General features: G+C 51.0%; 3 protein-coding genes across 3 annotated transcripts; all 3 read right to left on the bottom strand.

Moving 5' to 3' along the window:
* Positions 1 to 4177: 4177 nt before the first annotated feature.
* On the bottom strand, positions 4178 to 5446 carry LOC104664028 (metallothionein-1E-like). The gene is made up of 3 exons (XM_010365445.2): positions 5330 to 5446; positions 4755 to 4820; positions 4178 to 4410 (listed from the first exon to the last, which is right to left on the bottom strand). Exons 1-3 carry the CDS (start codon positions 5355 to 5357, stop codon positions 4319 to 4321), a joined length of 186 nt encoding a protein of 61 aa, XP_010363747.1. The 5' UTR covers positions 5358 to 5446; the 3' UTR covers positions 4178 to 4318.
* Positions 5447 to 6722: 1276 nt separating this feature from the next.
* LOC104664027 (metallothionein-1E-like) lies at positions 6723 to 8060 on the bottom strand. The gene is made up of 3 exons (XM_010365444.2): positions 7869 to 8060; positions 7213 to 7278; positions 6723 to 6867 (listed from the first exon to the last, which is right to left on the bottom strand). The coding sequence occupies exons 1-3, from the start codon at positions 7894 to 7896 to the stop codon at positions 6776 to 6778; spliced, it is 186 nt and encodes a 61-aa protein (XP_010363746.1). The 5' UTR covers positions 7897 to 8060; the 3' UTR covers positions 6723 to 6775.
* A 4841-nt stretch (positions 8061 to 12901) lies between these two features.
* On the bottom strand, positions 12902 to 14658 carry LOC104664026 (metallothionein-1E-like). The gene is made up of 3 exons (XM_010365443.2): positions 14144 to 14658; positions 13486 to 13551; positions 12902 to 13138 (listed from the first exon to the last, which is right to left on the bottom strand). Exons 1-3 carry the CDS (start codon positions 14169 to 14171, stop codon positions 13047 to 13049), a joined length of 186 nt encoding a protein of 61 aa, XP_010363745.1. The 5' UTR covers positions 14172 to 14658; the 3' UTR covers positions 12902 to 13046.
* Positions 14659 to 14730: the final 72 nt, after the last annotated feature.

Here is a 14730-nt window from a genome sequence, read left to right as displayed (position 1 = left end):
CCCAGGACCCTACTGGCGATCTGGGTGACTCGGAGGAGGGCAGTTTGAGCCTCAATCTTCTCGACTCAGAAATGGGAGGCGCTGGGAAGATGACAACATTCTAAGTGGTGATGAAGGCGCTTGGCAGGGAGAAAGCACGAGAAGTGCAAAGTAAAGGAGGCCGCTTTAGGAAGAGCTCAAAATGCACCTCCCTCCTGCCCCGGGAACATTCTATCCTCTGGAATGAAAATGGAGATCCTAAGGCCCGGAAACACCGCATCTCTTACCAGTGGAGTAGGAGCACTTGGGGTACATTTCGAGAGCTGCAGCTGAAGTTTCTAAGAGAGCGGCGCAGAAGGAGTGGAGCAGGTGGGAGGCGTAGTGGATTCTAGGAACCGGGAGCTCAATTTATAGTTAGAAGAGGGGGCCCGATGCAGAGCACCTCCTCCCCCACCCCCAAGCGGAATCCCCTGCGCCTGCGGTCCTGGGTTGGGATGTGCGCAGCAGGCGAGTCGGGCGCACCATCCCCTGAATGCAGCCTAGTGGGCCCCCGGGGGACGCCCCTTTGGTGCCCGCTCGTGCGGTAGGGGCTGTGCTCCTGGAGGTACGTGACGCCTCTGCCAACCTGAGGGCTATTTTTCATCCCCAGGTGGTCGCGTTTTCCCCATCCCCGCCCCGCACTTTCGTCATCAGCTTTGCCTCTCCCGGCTCCGTGTGCAACTCCACCCTAGTGCTCACCTTCTTCATTGGCGGGAGCCAGGAGCAGAGAAAGTGAGCCGTGCGCAGATGTGCGGGGTGGAGGTGACTTTCGTTTCTTTCCCGCCCTCCCCACCTCATTGCCTGTCGCTCTTCCCACCTAGGACCCTCAAACTCGTTCCCCCTGTACACACAACCTAGCACCCACGGGTCAGCCTCTCTCTTTTCCTTCCACGCTGTCATATAACATTTAGATTTTGCCAGGCCCCCTTAAATCATTGGTTCTTTGAACCCTCCCAGCAATCCTAAAGGGAAATGCTATTATGAACCCACTTTACTAATCTGACCAGCTGTACCAAAAAGTTTAAGCAACTTGCTCAACATCAGAATGGAAAAGTTACCACTGATTTGAATCTAGCCAGCCTCTCAAGAGAAAGTGTCCATGATCAAGCCTTCCTTTAGCCCGGGTATGTCATCAGCATTTCCCTATTGCTGGACATCTTTTAAATAATGTCAAGCCACAAGCTGAACCATGAGCTGTGACAAAAGCAATCTATAACTGCAATATATATACACAGACATACAGCACACATTTATACTTCTTCTGACTGCCTTCTATGTGTGGAATAAGACTGATTTTCATTTTCGCTTCTGGGAAAGAGTTTGCTTTAAATGAAAATATATTTAGGAAAATATTAATAATTTCGATATTGTATGTTAAGTACAGTGACTGTGAGGGCAGAAATGATATTCTTTTTGATCTGACTTGAGGCATGGAATCATGCTTATAGGTTTATATCCCTAATGTTAGTGAATGTCCCTTTGATCACAGGACACATGTTCATGTAGTCGATGAGAATAACAGGATACACAAGTGAGCACATCTGGCCTGGCTGTTTTGTCTGTGGGTAAATAAATATCTCCCATGCAATGTATAATGAGCAACAGTTGATGTTATACATGACTCACCGTTTGCCAGGCACCATTCTAAGTTCTTTACATGAATTAAATCATTTAATTTTACAAGCCAGATATTATTATATTTCAGTTGATGAGACTGAAACACAGAGGTTGCGTCACACACAAAGCGGCAGAGGTGGGATTTGCACTCATGCAGGCTGACTGCAGCATCATGCCCTACCCCGTGCTCTATGCCACCAAGTCAACACAAAGATGAGGATGCTGAACGTCTGGCCGGGAGGCTGCTTTGGAAGCACGTTGAGTTGGCAGTCAGGTGGCTGTGTATAGCCATGACCTCTCTGGGCTTCAGTTCCTATCTCTCAAGTGAAGATCAAAATTTGTTCATCTCCAAGGTCCCTTATAGCTTTGAACTAAGATGGGCAGGGTTTGGCATCCAGGGATGCCATGATCTGCCAGCTGTAGGGAGGGCCAGAGGCCAGCCGTATGATAGGATCATTCATCCTTTTCCTTCTCAGCTGTGTGGCATTGGGCAGGTTGCTTTGTTCCTCTGAAAGATGATTCAAGCATGCCAGCCCCTGAATATTTTCTGTCCCTGTCCTGAAGCTTGTGACCTTCATTTAACAGGTTGCATGAAGGTTAAATGACATGAAGGATGGGAAAGGACTTTATGTGTGTTCAAATGCTGGGGCAGCATCTTATCACAGAGGACTTTCTGCAGGAGAACATCCACACTCCTCCTGGCACTGGATCAGCTGGGGATGCAACCCGTCCACAGCATCCCACCCAGAGCAATGCTTCCAAACCAATGAGAACTTCTCCAGGGACAAGATAGAGTTAATGGTATCTTATTCCAAGAAAATCAGTGCAGAGAGAATGATCATAATCACCTTTGTTTATTAAAACCTAGGCAGTAGCCAGGCCACTCTCTCATTTTCTTTTCCTTTTCCTCTTTTTTTTTTTTTTTTTTTTTGAGACATTGTCTCGTTCTGTTGCATAGCCTGCAGTGCAGTGGCACAATCTTGGCTGACTGCAGCCTCTATATCTTGGACCTAAGCCATCTTCCCATCTCAGCCTCCAGAGTAGCTCAGACAGACACAGGCTACCAGAGCCATATAATTTTGTATTTTTTTGTAGAGACGGGGTTTCTCTATGTTGCCTAGGCTTGTCTCAAACTCCAGGGCTCAAACAACCTTCCCACCTCTGCCTCCCAAAGTGCTGGTATTACAGGCATGAGCCACTGTGCCTGGCCCACTCTCTCATTTAATCCATGCATTGAGAATAATCTCCTTTCTACAAATGAGGTACTAGATGCTCAGAGAGTTTGGGTGACTTGCCCAAACCACGCAGCCATTCAGTGGTGGAGTGGGCTGTAAACTAGGACTGCCTGACAACAAAACCCACGCCCTAGGCGCAGTCTGCCTTCTGAAATCGCTTCACAGGGAAGCAGCAGGTAAGCATGGTCCTGACTTCTAGGCAAGGAGACTCATCTTCCTCTTTGATTGAACATCAAATAGTATTCCCTCCACAAATGGAGGGACTAACTTGTCATTAACAAGAAATCCAGGACTCTTTCCTTCCTAAGGAACATCACCATGCTCAGCCAGCTGCACAATCTGCCATAGCTGTGTTCTGAGAACTTCTGTAAATAAAGTATTAGTAATTATGGAGATGATGAAATCAAAAGCTAAATTCCAAAATAACTTCATCTGCAACCCGTGATCAAACTGCATCTTCCCGGGAGCACGCTGGTTTGAAGTAGTCAAGGAATGGAACTTGAAAGAGGAACAACCTCAGCCTGGATCTTGGGAGGAATTTCCAAAGATTCAGAGCCAACTCCCAACAGGGAGCTCTCAGGGTTCAACGAGTGTCCTGAGTGTGTTGTCTGTGATGCTGGCTAGGCCAAGCCTGATGATTCCTCATGAGAATGTCCTGGCCTGTGCTGCTGAAGGTGTGTGGTCCACAGTGGGGCCAGTCTGCTGTTTCCAGTCTGCAATGCAAATCATCTATGAACATATGTGCAGAGTTTGTAAATCTTCCATTTTTCTGTTATTTCTGTATGTATTTATTGAGGGTTTTTTTGTGTAAAATGTAAAAAGTGGGTTCTATATTTTGTGTTTCATTATCTTCATAATCAATATTACTTTATTTACAAAGGTTTAGATCTGGGATGGATAGAAAATGAAAACTGTCCCTTCGCCATGGAGTTTGAGAAGCCCTGTGTAGGATTCAAGCAGCTCAGGCACTGGAATCCACCCACTGGGTCACTTTCAAGCCAAAATCTGCTGAGGAACTGAACTTGGTCAGGGAAACCTGAGAATAAACATGAGGAATGGAGAAGTCCCTGTGCCACATTTAACATGATTGGAGCTGATCGCGTATGTCCCCATGCTCATATGATCCAGCACAGTGCAGGTGCATTTTACAGAAGATCAAGCTCAGTGAATTAACGGGGCCTCCTGAAGGCGTTCAGACTAACTAGGGGCTCACATTTCCATCCAGAGTTCAGTCTCTAAACTCCCAGTTCAATCTCCCACCCCAGTCCCTTGTTCCAAAAAACACAACAGGAACCAGAACCAGAATTAAGTCTAAGTGTTTAATTATGATTCACATGTTTCACAGAAAAAGGAATGTAGCAAATGGGTCAAGATTTATCAAAAAAACCAAAAAATCCTGGATTTTACGGGTCACTCTATTTTTACTTGGGAGCAGGGCCATCCTGACATCAGGCGCAGCAGCTGCACTTGTCCAAGGCCCCTTTGCAGATGCAGCCCTGGGCACACTTGGCACAGCCCAAAGGGCAGCAGGAGCAGCAGCCTGGGGAGGAAGAGAGAGTGAGAGGTCAGAGCAGACTCGACCAGAGACCTCCTTGCCCCAACAGAGGCCGATCTCCATCCCTCTCTCCAGCCCCAGAGGACCATCATTTCAGGATGGCATGGTTTTGTCAGGAGACAACTGGTGGACATTGGAGTGGGTCTTCCTTTGAGAAAGCTGCCCCATCCCACATAAGCCCTGGAGAGGACAGAAGACTAGACAGGCAGTGATGGCCTACAGGGACAAAGGAAGGCCAGTTCCCCAGAAGCAAGCACTCAGGGCCATCCTTGGGTTCCCTCCCAACCTTAGCCACAGCCCCAGATTCCTGGAGATGGCCCCGCACTCACTCTTCTTGCAGGAGGTGCACTTGCACTCCTTGCACTTGCAGGAGCCAGAGCAGGTGCAGGAGCCACCTGCAAGGAAGAGGAAAAAAGCAGTGAATTTGATGCAGAAGATAACAGCAGTTGGTCAACAAATGCTCCCAACTGAGTGCATTGCCAGGCCTGATAGATAGCTCCTGTCCAACTCAGGGCACCATGAAGCCTGACCTTACTTCTATCCCTAGAGGTTAGGATGGGCTTTATGTCCTTAATCCTGAAAAGGCAACAACCCCTGACTAACCCCTGTCTCCCATCCACCCCAGGAACTGGACAGAGTACTGGTGCTCAGCCTAGCAGCCCCTGACTACCTGGGTGACATGGAGCAGGAGAATTATGAGCCTGAGTCCTCTCCCCTCTGAAATGGGAGGTATTAGAATAGGAATGTTCTAGGGGTGATGAAGGCGCTGAGAGGAAAAGCACTAGATCAATGAAATAAATGGCTCCACTTAGTTACAACTCAAAAAACACCTCTATTCTTAGGGACGTCTATCCTGTATTGGGGAAATAGGTACCCGAAGAACCAGAAAGCCAGTAACCCTTACCAGTGGCACAGGAGCAGTTGGGGTCCATTTCGAGCCGCGGTGAGGCTGGAGATCCCAAGCAAGAAGTTGAGAGGCTATAAGGCGCATGTGCAAGGCGTGATGGGGCCCCACAGTCAGCGGCTGCTTTTATAGTCAGAGGAAGAGGGCCGGGCGCAAAGGCCCCACCCCGCGCTTGCACCGGCCCTGCTAAGTCGGCCCAGCCAGCGGTCCTGGACTGGGCTGTGCACAGCATAAGGGCCAGGCGCACAGTTCCCTGAGTTCTGCTCGGTGTGGACCGCGGGACCACCCCAACGCTTTGGCGCCCCCTCACGCGGCAATGGCTGTCCGCCCGGGGTACGCGGCGTCCCCGAGGTCCTGGCAGCCTTTCCCAGTTTCCTCGTGGTTGCCTTTCACCCTAGTCCCCGTGCATTCCAGGAACCCAGCCTTGGCGTCTAGGTAGTCTCCACCGCACTCCTCACACAGTTTTCAGCTAGGCCTGTCCCGAAGTCTGTGCAGCCACAGCCTCGTGCTCCGGTCCCCGAATTGGCTGAGTGCGGAGCTGGGAGAGTGAGGTAGAGAGCGAGCTGTGTGCAGAGCACCCGCCACCTATATGACTTTCGTTTCTCCTCGCCCTCGCCTTGCCTGTACCTGTCCACACCTAGGTTCCTGGGACCCGCTCCTCTGTACACAGCAGCACGTGGAACACGGGTCGGCCTCTCTCTCCCGTCCACTCGCCTCGCCTGAGAGGATGTGGGGGACGGTGCCTGGCTCTTTTAAACAGCCAGCTCTAGAGTGACCTACCAGAGCGAGAGATCACTCTTCACCATGGGATGGCACCAAGCCATTCTTTAGGGATCTGTCCTCATGACCCCAAAAGCTCCCACCAGACTCCACCTGCAATATTGGAAGTCAGATTTCAACATGAGATTTGGCAGTGACAAGACATCCAAATCATAGTACCCTTGTAGGATTCAAAGAACTGAGGAGTTGAGTGCCAGCACTGTAGCCACTTTTAAGCCTCAAATCCAATGTGGATCTGAGGTTGGGCAGGAAAATCAGAAAATAAAAATGAGGGATGCAGTTTCTGTGCTACATTTGGCATGAGACTGGAAGAGATCATGCATGGTCCCCACCCATATTGTGTGCACAGTGCAATCCCATTTTACAGAAGTGTGAACTCAGTGAAGTAACCTGGCTGGTCTGAAAGTCTTCACAATGTTAGTGGCTCACATTTCCATCCAGAGCCTGGTATCTAAACTCGCGGTTTAACCCCCTCCCCATTCCGTTTTTTCCAAAACACACAAAGAAGACCCGAGTAAGATTCAAGTCAAAATTCTTTTATTGCCATTCACATATTTAACATAAAAAGAAATGCAGAAAATGACTCAGGGTTATATTAAAAACAACAAAAACCTCCAGGTTGTGCAGGTTGCTCTATTTACATCTGGGAGCAGAGCTGTCCCCACATCAGGCACAGCAGCTGCACTTCTCCGACGCCCATTTGCAGACGCAGCCCTGGGCACACTTGGCACAGCCCACGGGGCAGCAGGAGCAGCAGCCTGGGGAAGAAGGGGAGAGTGAGAGGTGGCAGTAGACTGGACCAGGCACCTCCCTGTCCCAATAGCAAGCCTGGCTCAAGCTCAGACGCCAGACCCAGAGGATGCTTTTTCGTGTGGCACAGCTCTGTTCTGAAACCATAGGGGGTACAGTTGGGGTTTGTGTCCCAAGAGAAACATGCTTCCCTGCCCCATCTGAACTCAGAGCAGAAAGCCTGGAGAGGGAATGAAACGGCAACGAGGGCAAAGAAATCCCAGTTCCCCAGAAGGAAGCACTCACTGTCAGCCTTGGGTTCCCTCCCAACCTTAGCCACAGGTCCAGATTCCTGGAGATGGCCCCACACTCACTCTTCTTGCAGGAGGTGCATTTGCACTCTTTGCACTTGCAGGAGCCAGCGCAGGCGCTGGAGACACCTGCAAGGAAGAGAAAAACGCAGTGGGCAGTGAGTGAGATGCAGAAGGTACAGCAGTGGGTCAATGAGTCTCTAGTGCCCTCTCCTCTGTGCAGGGCCAGCCCTCAGAGCTCCTTCCCCACTCAGGACAGAGGAACAGAAGCCCCATGTCCTCCTTCCTCACGCTGGGAAGGGCAAGTACCCTCCTGTTTCACCCCACCAGGAAGGTCCCAGCTGCACACCACACCCAGGAATACTGAGATTGTGAGCCACAACCTTCTGTCCCGGAATCCTGAAGACTCTATGCGTCTAGTCCCCTCTCCACACTGATTGCTCAGAGCCTGGAGAACACTGGGGCCCAGCCAGCAGGACCCTGACCAACTGGATGACATGGAGCAGGACTGCCCTGCGCCTCAGTATCCTTAACTCTGACTTAGAGGCCCAGGGAGGAGGGCAGTGCTCTCAGGGGCGTGATCAGGTAGAAAGCACCTAAGGAAGTAAAGGAGCCCCCTTCGGCTCCGAACCTAAAATGCGACCTCCTCAAACCCAGAGACCCTCTGCACTGTGGCTGGGAAATGGGAATCCCAGGGCGCAGAGTCGGGCTTCTCTTACCAGTGGCGCAGAAGCAGTTGGGGTCCATTTCGAGCCGCGGTGAGGCTGGAGATCTCAAGCGAGAAATGGAGAGACTGCAAGGCGCACGTGGACGGCGTGGTGGAGCCCCACAGCCTGCGGCTGCTTTTATGCTCAAGGCGGGGTGGGGGGGCCGGGCGCAGAGGCCCTGTCCCGCGCTTGCACCCGCCCCCGTGGGTTCGCGCTGCCCGCGGTTCTGGGCTGGGCTGTGCGCAGCAGTAGGGCCGGGGGTACCATCCATTCCGCTCGGACGCGCGGCGGGACCGCTCCTTTGTCGCCCGTTCGCACGGGAGTCCCTGTGCGTCCGGCGGTACGGGGTGTCCGCGAGGTCCTGGCCGCCTTTCCCAGTTTCCGCGAAGTTGCCTTTCACCCTCCTCCCCGCGCTTTCCGGGACCCCAGCTTTGGCGTCGCGGGTGTCTCCACCCTACCCCTCGCCCCGCCGTTTTCAGCTGGGCCTGTGCCGGAGTCCGGGTGCAGCCCTCCTGCGCCAGTCCCGGGACTGGCTGAGTACGGAGCGGGGAGCTGGCGGTAGCGAGGGAGTTGTGTGTAGAGCATCCGCCACCGATAGGGCTTTCTTTTCTCCTCGCCTCCCGCTTGCCTGTCCCCTTCCACACCGCGGTCCCTCAGACCCGCTCCTCCGTACACAGCAACACGGGGAACAAGGGTCGGCCTCTATCTCTCCCGTCCATTCTCCTCGCCTTAAAGGATGTGTGGACACATTTGTCCAGGTCCTCCTTTGCAGATAAGTCTCCATGCTCCCCACAGCCTAGTCGGCCACCCCCACTGCCGGCTGGCAGTTCTGGACATGTGGGATGTCCCCAAAGAGAGATGACTTCAGATGATATGCAGACCCTGATTTAAATTAAGAAGCAAGATGAGGAAGGTGGCAGGAAGCTGTAGTGGCAGCTACTTAGGAGGCTGAGGCGGGAGGATCACCTGAGCTCAGGAGTTGGAGTCCAGCCTAGTCCACATAGGGAGTCAGTGTCTCTAAAATAATAAGGAAGACATCCAGTTATTTCTCTTCAGTATAACTGACTATTGCATGACATTGAGTCTACACCAGTTCCTTTCTAATCACTTTCATTCTTTGAATCCTCACAGCAATCCTAAAGGGAAATACTAGTTATGAATCCGTTTTGCTAATCAGGGGACTACAAAGGAAATGTCCAAGTAACTGACTGGTCGTCACAGAGGCAAACAGTTGTGCACTGATTTAAATCCAGCCAGCCTCTTAAAGGAAAGTGCCTATGATCTAGCCTTCCTTTGGCATAGGTATGTGGTCAACACTTCTCTATTGCTGGAAATCTTCTAAACAACAGGGGACAGGCACCTTGGCCCCCACCTGTAATCCCAGCACTTAGGAAGGCTGAAGCAGATGAATCACCTGAGATCAGGAGTTCGAGACCAGCCTGGCTAACATGGCGAAACCCTGTCTCCACCAAAAATACAAAAATTATCCTGGCATGGTAGCGGTCGCCTGTAATCCCAGCTACTGAGGAGGCTTACGTAGGAAAATCGCTTCAACCTGGGAGGCAGAAGTGGCAGGTTGGGCCATTGTACTCCAGCTGGCTGACAGGGGTAAAACTCTATATCAAAAACAAAAACAAAAACAAAAAAACAAAAACCCTCAAATAAACAACAGGAAGCTACCAGCTTTACGAAGGACAGGGGCAAAAGCAATCCATAAGTGTAACACGCACACACTTACACACACAGGCACAATAATTTGGGGCTAACTTCCATGTGTGAGACAAGATCGAATTTCATTTTCTTAGGTTGAAAATAATTTGCTTTTCATAAAAATATGTTTAATAAGTATTGATCATTCCGACATAAAGTATTAACTAAAAGATGGTGCAGATGGTAACAGAAATGGCAGTCATTCTTCTGTATCTGACATGAAGCAAAGAATCCTCCTCATGGCTTTATAACCCTAGTGTTGATTACAATTTTGTGGGAACACTGAATGGCTCTCTTTAGACCACAGGACGTGCTCGTGTGGTAGATGAGAATAACAGGATACACAGCTGAGCACCTCTAGACCTTTGTGTGCAAATAAATAAATATCCCCTATGCTCCATAAAATGAACAAGAAAAGCAATAGCTAATGTTGTAGATCACCCACCCCTTGTACCATTCTAAGTTCCTTATATGTATTAAATCCTTTAATCCTATAAGCCAGAGGTTAATATTATACCCCTTGTACAGTGGAGGAGACTGAACCACAGAGAGGTTGTGTCATGCAGCTAAAGGTAACAGAGGTGGGATTTGCACTTATCCATGCTGATGGCAGCATCATGCACTCACCCACCACCCTCTGCAAGTCACATGAAAGATAAGGACACCAAAAATCTAGCACAGAGGCAGCAATAGGAAGTGCATTCTGTCGACAGTCAAGCACAGCTCTGTGGCCTCTCTGGGCTTCACTTCTCATCTGTCAACCCAAGAGCAACATTCATCCATCCCAAAGAGTCTTTGTATCTTTGAACTGAGATAGAGAAGATTTAGCATCCAGTGGCATCATAATTTACCAGCTGTGGCCAGGGCCACAGGCCAGGTGTAGCATAGGTTCATTCATCCCTTCACATCTGAGCTATGTGACATTGGGTAGGTTACTTAACTGATCTGGAAGACAACATAAGCACTCCAGGCCCTGCATATTTGCTGTCCCAGTCTTGAGGCCTGTGGCTGTCGTTCCGGAGGTCATGTGATCAGATGATATGAAGGATGGGAATGGATTTTATGTCTGCTCAAAGGTGGGGGCAGCATCTTATTGAAAAGCACTTTCCACAGAATGTCGCCACACTCCTCCTGGCAGGGTCAACCAGGTTGCAGTCCGATTCCCAGCATCCAATTCACAGCAGTGCTTTCAAACCCATAAGATTTCTCTTAGCTTTGGGATTTAACAGGCTTCATTCTCTTAAAAAGGCAGTGTAGAGAGAATGATCATCATTGCTTCATTTTATTAAACCCTAGCCAGGGTCCAGATTATGCTGTCGTGTAATCCCTGCATTGAGATATAATCTGCTTTCTACAAATAAGGATCTGGAGGTTCAGAGAGTTTCAGTGATGCACTCAGGCCACACAGCCAGTACATGGTGAGATGGGCTGTGAACCAGGACTGCCTGACACCAAAACCCGTGCCCTAGGCACAGACTGCCTTCTGAAATCTCCTCTTCACAGGGAAGCAGTGAGCAAGCGTGGTCCTGACCTCCAGGACAGAAGGATCATCTTCCTCTTTGATTGAACATCAAATAGCGTTCCCTCCACATAGCCAGGGGAACTGATTGTTGGCTTTAATTACAAGTCAGCCAGGGCCTCACTCCTTCCTACTGAGCACCACCACACCCTCCAAACTGCAGAATCCGCCGTCATTCCTGCATGGGCAGACATGAAGTATTTCATGTGGAACCCATGATCACACAGACTTCATTTTGCCAGGGACGTGCTGGGCATGTCCTTCCATATTCCCAGTGACTTTACTGGTTGGAAGTAGTCAAGGGCTGAAATTGGAAAGAAGGACAAATTCAGCCTGAGTTTGGGAGGAATTTCCAAAGATTCAGAGCCCAGTCACAACAGGGAGCTCTCAGGGGTCAGCGAGTGTCCTGTCAGACTAAGCCTGATGGTTCCTTGTGGGGATGTGCTGGGCAGTGCTGCTCAAGGTGTGAGAGCCACACACTGGGGCCAGTTTGCTGTTTCCTTTCTTTTCTTGTTTTGGGACCGAGTCTCAGTTGCCCAGGCTGGGCTGCAGTGGCACAATCGTTGTGCACCACAACCTCCGCCTCTGGGGTTCAAGCAGCTCTTATGCCTCAGCCACCTGAGTGGCTGGGATTACAGACGCATGCCATCATGCCCGATTTATTTTTTGTATTTTTAGTAGAGATGACGTTTCATCATGTTGCCCAGACCGGTCTTCAACTGCCAGTCTCAAGTTATCCACCCACCTTGGCCTCCCAAAGTGCTGGGTTTACAGGCCTGAGCCACCATGCCTGGTCTAGTTTGCTGTTTCTGGTCTGCAATGCACGTCATCATATGTTCAAAGTTTGTACATCTTTCATTTTCCTATTATTTCTTTATGGATTTATTGAATTTTTTACCGTTGGATCTAAAAAATGGGTTTTGTTTTTTGATGTTTTATTTCATTATCTCCATGATCGATACTATTACATTCACCAAGGTTTAAGTCTGTGATGGATAGGAAATAAAAACTGTCCTTCACCAAAGTGTTTGAAAAGCCCCATTGTGCTAGCCTGTTTGCATTGCTCTAATGGAATCCCTGAGACTAGGTAATTTATATAGAAAAGAAGTTTGTTGTGACTGCCGCTTCTGCAGGCTGTGCAGAGTGTGGTGCAGGCATCTGCCTCTGATGAGGGCCACAGGAAGCCTGCAATCCTGGCAGAAGACCAACGGGGAGCAGGTACATCACGTGGAGAGACAGGGAGCAAGAGGGAGAAGGTGGCGGTACCTGGTTCTTTTAAAAAGCCGGCTCTGGAGTGACCTACCAGAGTGAGAGACCACACTTCATTATGGGATGGCACCAAGCCATTCTTTAGGGATCTGTCCTCATGACCTCAAAAGCTCCCACTTGGCTTCACCTGCAATATTGGAAGTCAGATTTGAACATGAGATTTGGCAGTGACAAAACATGCAAATCAGAGCACCGTTGAAGGATTGAAGGAACTGAGGAGTTAAGTGCCAGCACTGTAGCCACTTTTAAGCCTCAAATCCAATGTGAATCAGGTTGGGCAGGAAAATCAGAAAATAAAAATGAGGGATGCAGTTTCTGTGCTACATTTGGCATGAGACTGGAAGCGATCATGTATGGTCCCCACCCATATGGTGTGCACAGTGCAATCCCATTTTACAGAAGTATAAACTCAGTAAGGTATCCTGGCTGCGCTGAAGGTGTTCACATTATTAGTGGCTCACATTTCCATTCAGAGACTGGTCTCTAAACTCCCGGTTTAACCCCCACCCCAGTCCATTTTTTCCAAGACACACAAAGAAGAACAGAGTAAGATTCAAGTCAAAATTCTTTTATTGCCATTCACATATTTAACATAAAAAGAAATGCAGAAAATGGCTCAGGGTTGTATTAAAAAAAAAACCCAGGTTATGCAGGTTGCTCTATTTACAACTGGGAGCAGAGCTGTCCCCACATCAGGCACAGCAGCTGCACTTCTCCGATGCCCCTTTGCAGACACAGCCCTGGGCACACTTGGCACAGCCCACGGGGCAGCAGGAGCAGCAGCCTGGGGAAGAAGGGGAGAGTGAGAGGTGGCAGTAGACTGGACCAGGCACCTCCCTGTCCCAATAGCAAACCTGGCTCAAGCTCAGACGCCAGACCCAGAGGATGCTTTTTCGTGTGGCACAGCTCTGTTCTGAAACCATAGGGGGTACAGTTGGGGATTGTGTCCTAAGAGAAACATGCTTCCCTGCCCCATCTGAACTCAGGGCAGAAAGCATGGAGAGGGAACGACATGGCCAACGGGGGCAAAAGGAAGCCCAGTTCCCCAGAAGCAGGCACTCAGGGCCAGCCTTGAGTTCCCTCCCAACCTTAGCCACAGCCCCAGATTCCTGGAGATGGCCCCGCACTCACTCTTCTTGCAGGAGGTGCATTTGCACTCTTTGCACTTGCAGGAACCGGCGCAGGTGCAGGAGACACCTGCAAGGAAAAGAAAAAGGCAGTGGGCAGTGAGTGAGATGCAGAAGGTACAGCAGTGGATCAATGGGTCTCCAGTGCCCCATCCTCTGTGCAGGGCCAGCCCTCAGAGCTCCTTTCCCACTCAGGGCAGAGGAACAGAACCCCATGTCCTCTCCGCTCACGCTGGGAAGGGCAAGCACCATCCTGTTTCACCCCACTAGGAAGGTCCCAGCTGCACACCCCACCCAGGAATACTGAGATTGCGAGCCACAACCTTCTGTCCTGAACCCTGAAGACTCAATGTCTCTAAGCCCCCCATCCACCCTGATTGCTCAGAGCCTGGAGGAGAACACTGGGGCCCAGACAGCAGGACCCTGACCAACTGGGTGATGTGGAGCAGGACTGCCTTGTGCCTCAGTATCCTTAAGTCTGACTTAGAGGTCCAGCGGGGAGGGCAGTGCTCTCAGGGGCGTGATCAGCAAGAACGCACCTAAGGAAGTAAACGAGGCTCCTTCTGCTCAGAACTTAAAATGCGACCTCCTAAAACCCAGAGACCCTCTGTACTTGGGCTGGGAAACCGGAATCCCAGGGCACAGAGTCGGGCTTCTCTTACCAGTGGTGCAGGAGCAGTTGGGGTCCATTTCGAGCGACGGTAAGGCTGGAGATCTCAAGCGACAAATGAGCAGACGGCCAGGCGCTGGTGAAGGGCGTGGTGGAGCCCCACAGCCTGCGGCAGCTTTTATGTTCACGCGAGTGGGCCGGGCGCAGAAGACCTGCCCCTTGCTTGCAGCCGCCCCGCTGTGTTTGTGCCGCCCGCAGTCCTGGGCTGGGCTGTGCGCCGCAGAAGGGCAGGGGGCACTACCCACTGAGCTCTGCTCGGGGCGCGCTGCGTGACCGCCCCTTGGGCGCCGGTTCGCGCAGGAGGGGCTGTGCGCCCGGCTGTGCGGGGTGTCCCCGAGGTCCTGGGCGCCTTTCCCAGTTTCTCCCAAGTTGCCTTCCACCCTCCTCCCCGCGCGTTCCGGGACCCCAGCTTTGGCGTCGCGGGCGTCTCCACCCCACCCCTCGCCCAGTCATTTTCAGCTGGGCCTGTCCCGGAGTCCGGGTGCAGCCCTCCTGCTCCCGTCCCCGGATCGGCTGAGTGCGGAGCGAGGAGCGGGAGGTAGCGAGCGAGCTGTGTGCAGAACACCAGCCACCGATGTG

The sequence above is a fragment of the Rhinopithecus roxellana genome, chromosome 20 (genome assembly GCF_007565055.1).
Source record: "Rhinopithecus roxellana isolate Shanxi Qingling chromosome 20, ASM756505v1, whole genome shotgun sequence".
Classification (NCBI taxonomy): domain Eukaryota; kingdom Metazoa; phylum Chordata; class Mammalia; order Primates; family Cercopithecidae; genus Rhinopithecus; species Rhinopithecus roxellana.
The sequence above is the reverse complement of the archived record's forward strand: the minus strand, read 5'-3'. Positions and strand labels throughout refer to the sequence as shown.

Bases quoted from the DNA above. Each gene is read 5' to 3' on its own strand.
- LOC104664028 (XM_010365445.2), bottom strand. From the start codon at position 5,357: ATGGACCCCAACTGCTCCTGTGCCACTG. The intron at 4,821-5,329 runs GTAAGGGTTACT...TCTTCCTTGCAG, and splicing joins CAACTGCTCCTGTGCCACTG to GTGGCTCCTGCACCTGCTCT. The intron at 4,411-4,754 runs GTGAGTGCGGGG...CTTCCTCCCCAG, and splicing joins GTGCACCTCCTGCAAGAAGA to GCTGCTGCTCCTGCTGCCCT.
- LOC104664026 (XM_010365443.2), bottom strand. From the start codon at position 14,171: ATGGACCCCAACTGCTCCTGCACCACTG. The intron at 13,552-14,143 runs GTAAGAGAAGCC...TTTTCCTTGCAG, and splicing joins CAACTGCTCCTGCACCACTG to GTGTCTCCTGCACCTGCGCC. The intron at 13,139-13,485 runs GTGAGTGCGGGG...CTTCTTCCCCAG, and splicing joins ATGCACCTCCTGCAAGAAGA to GCTGCTGCTCCTGCTGCCCC.
- LOC104664027 (XM_010365444.2), bottom strand. From the start codon at position 7,896: ATGGACCCCAACTGCTTCTGCGCCACTG. The intron at 7,279-7,868 runs GTAAGAGAAGCC...TCTTCCTTGCAG, and splicing joins CAACTGCTTCTGCGCCACTG to GTGTCTCCAGCGCCTGCGCT. The intron at 6,868-7,212 runs GTGAGTGTGGGG...CTTCTTCCCCAG, and splicing joins ATGCACCTCCTGCAAGAAGA to GCTGCTGCTCCTGCTGCCCC.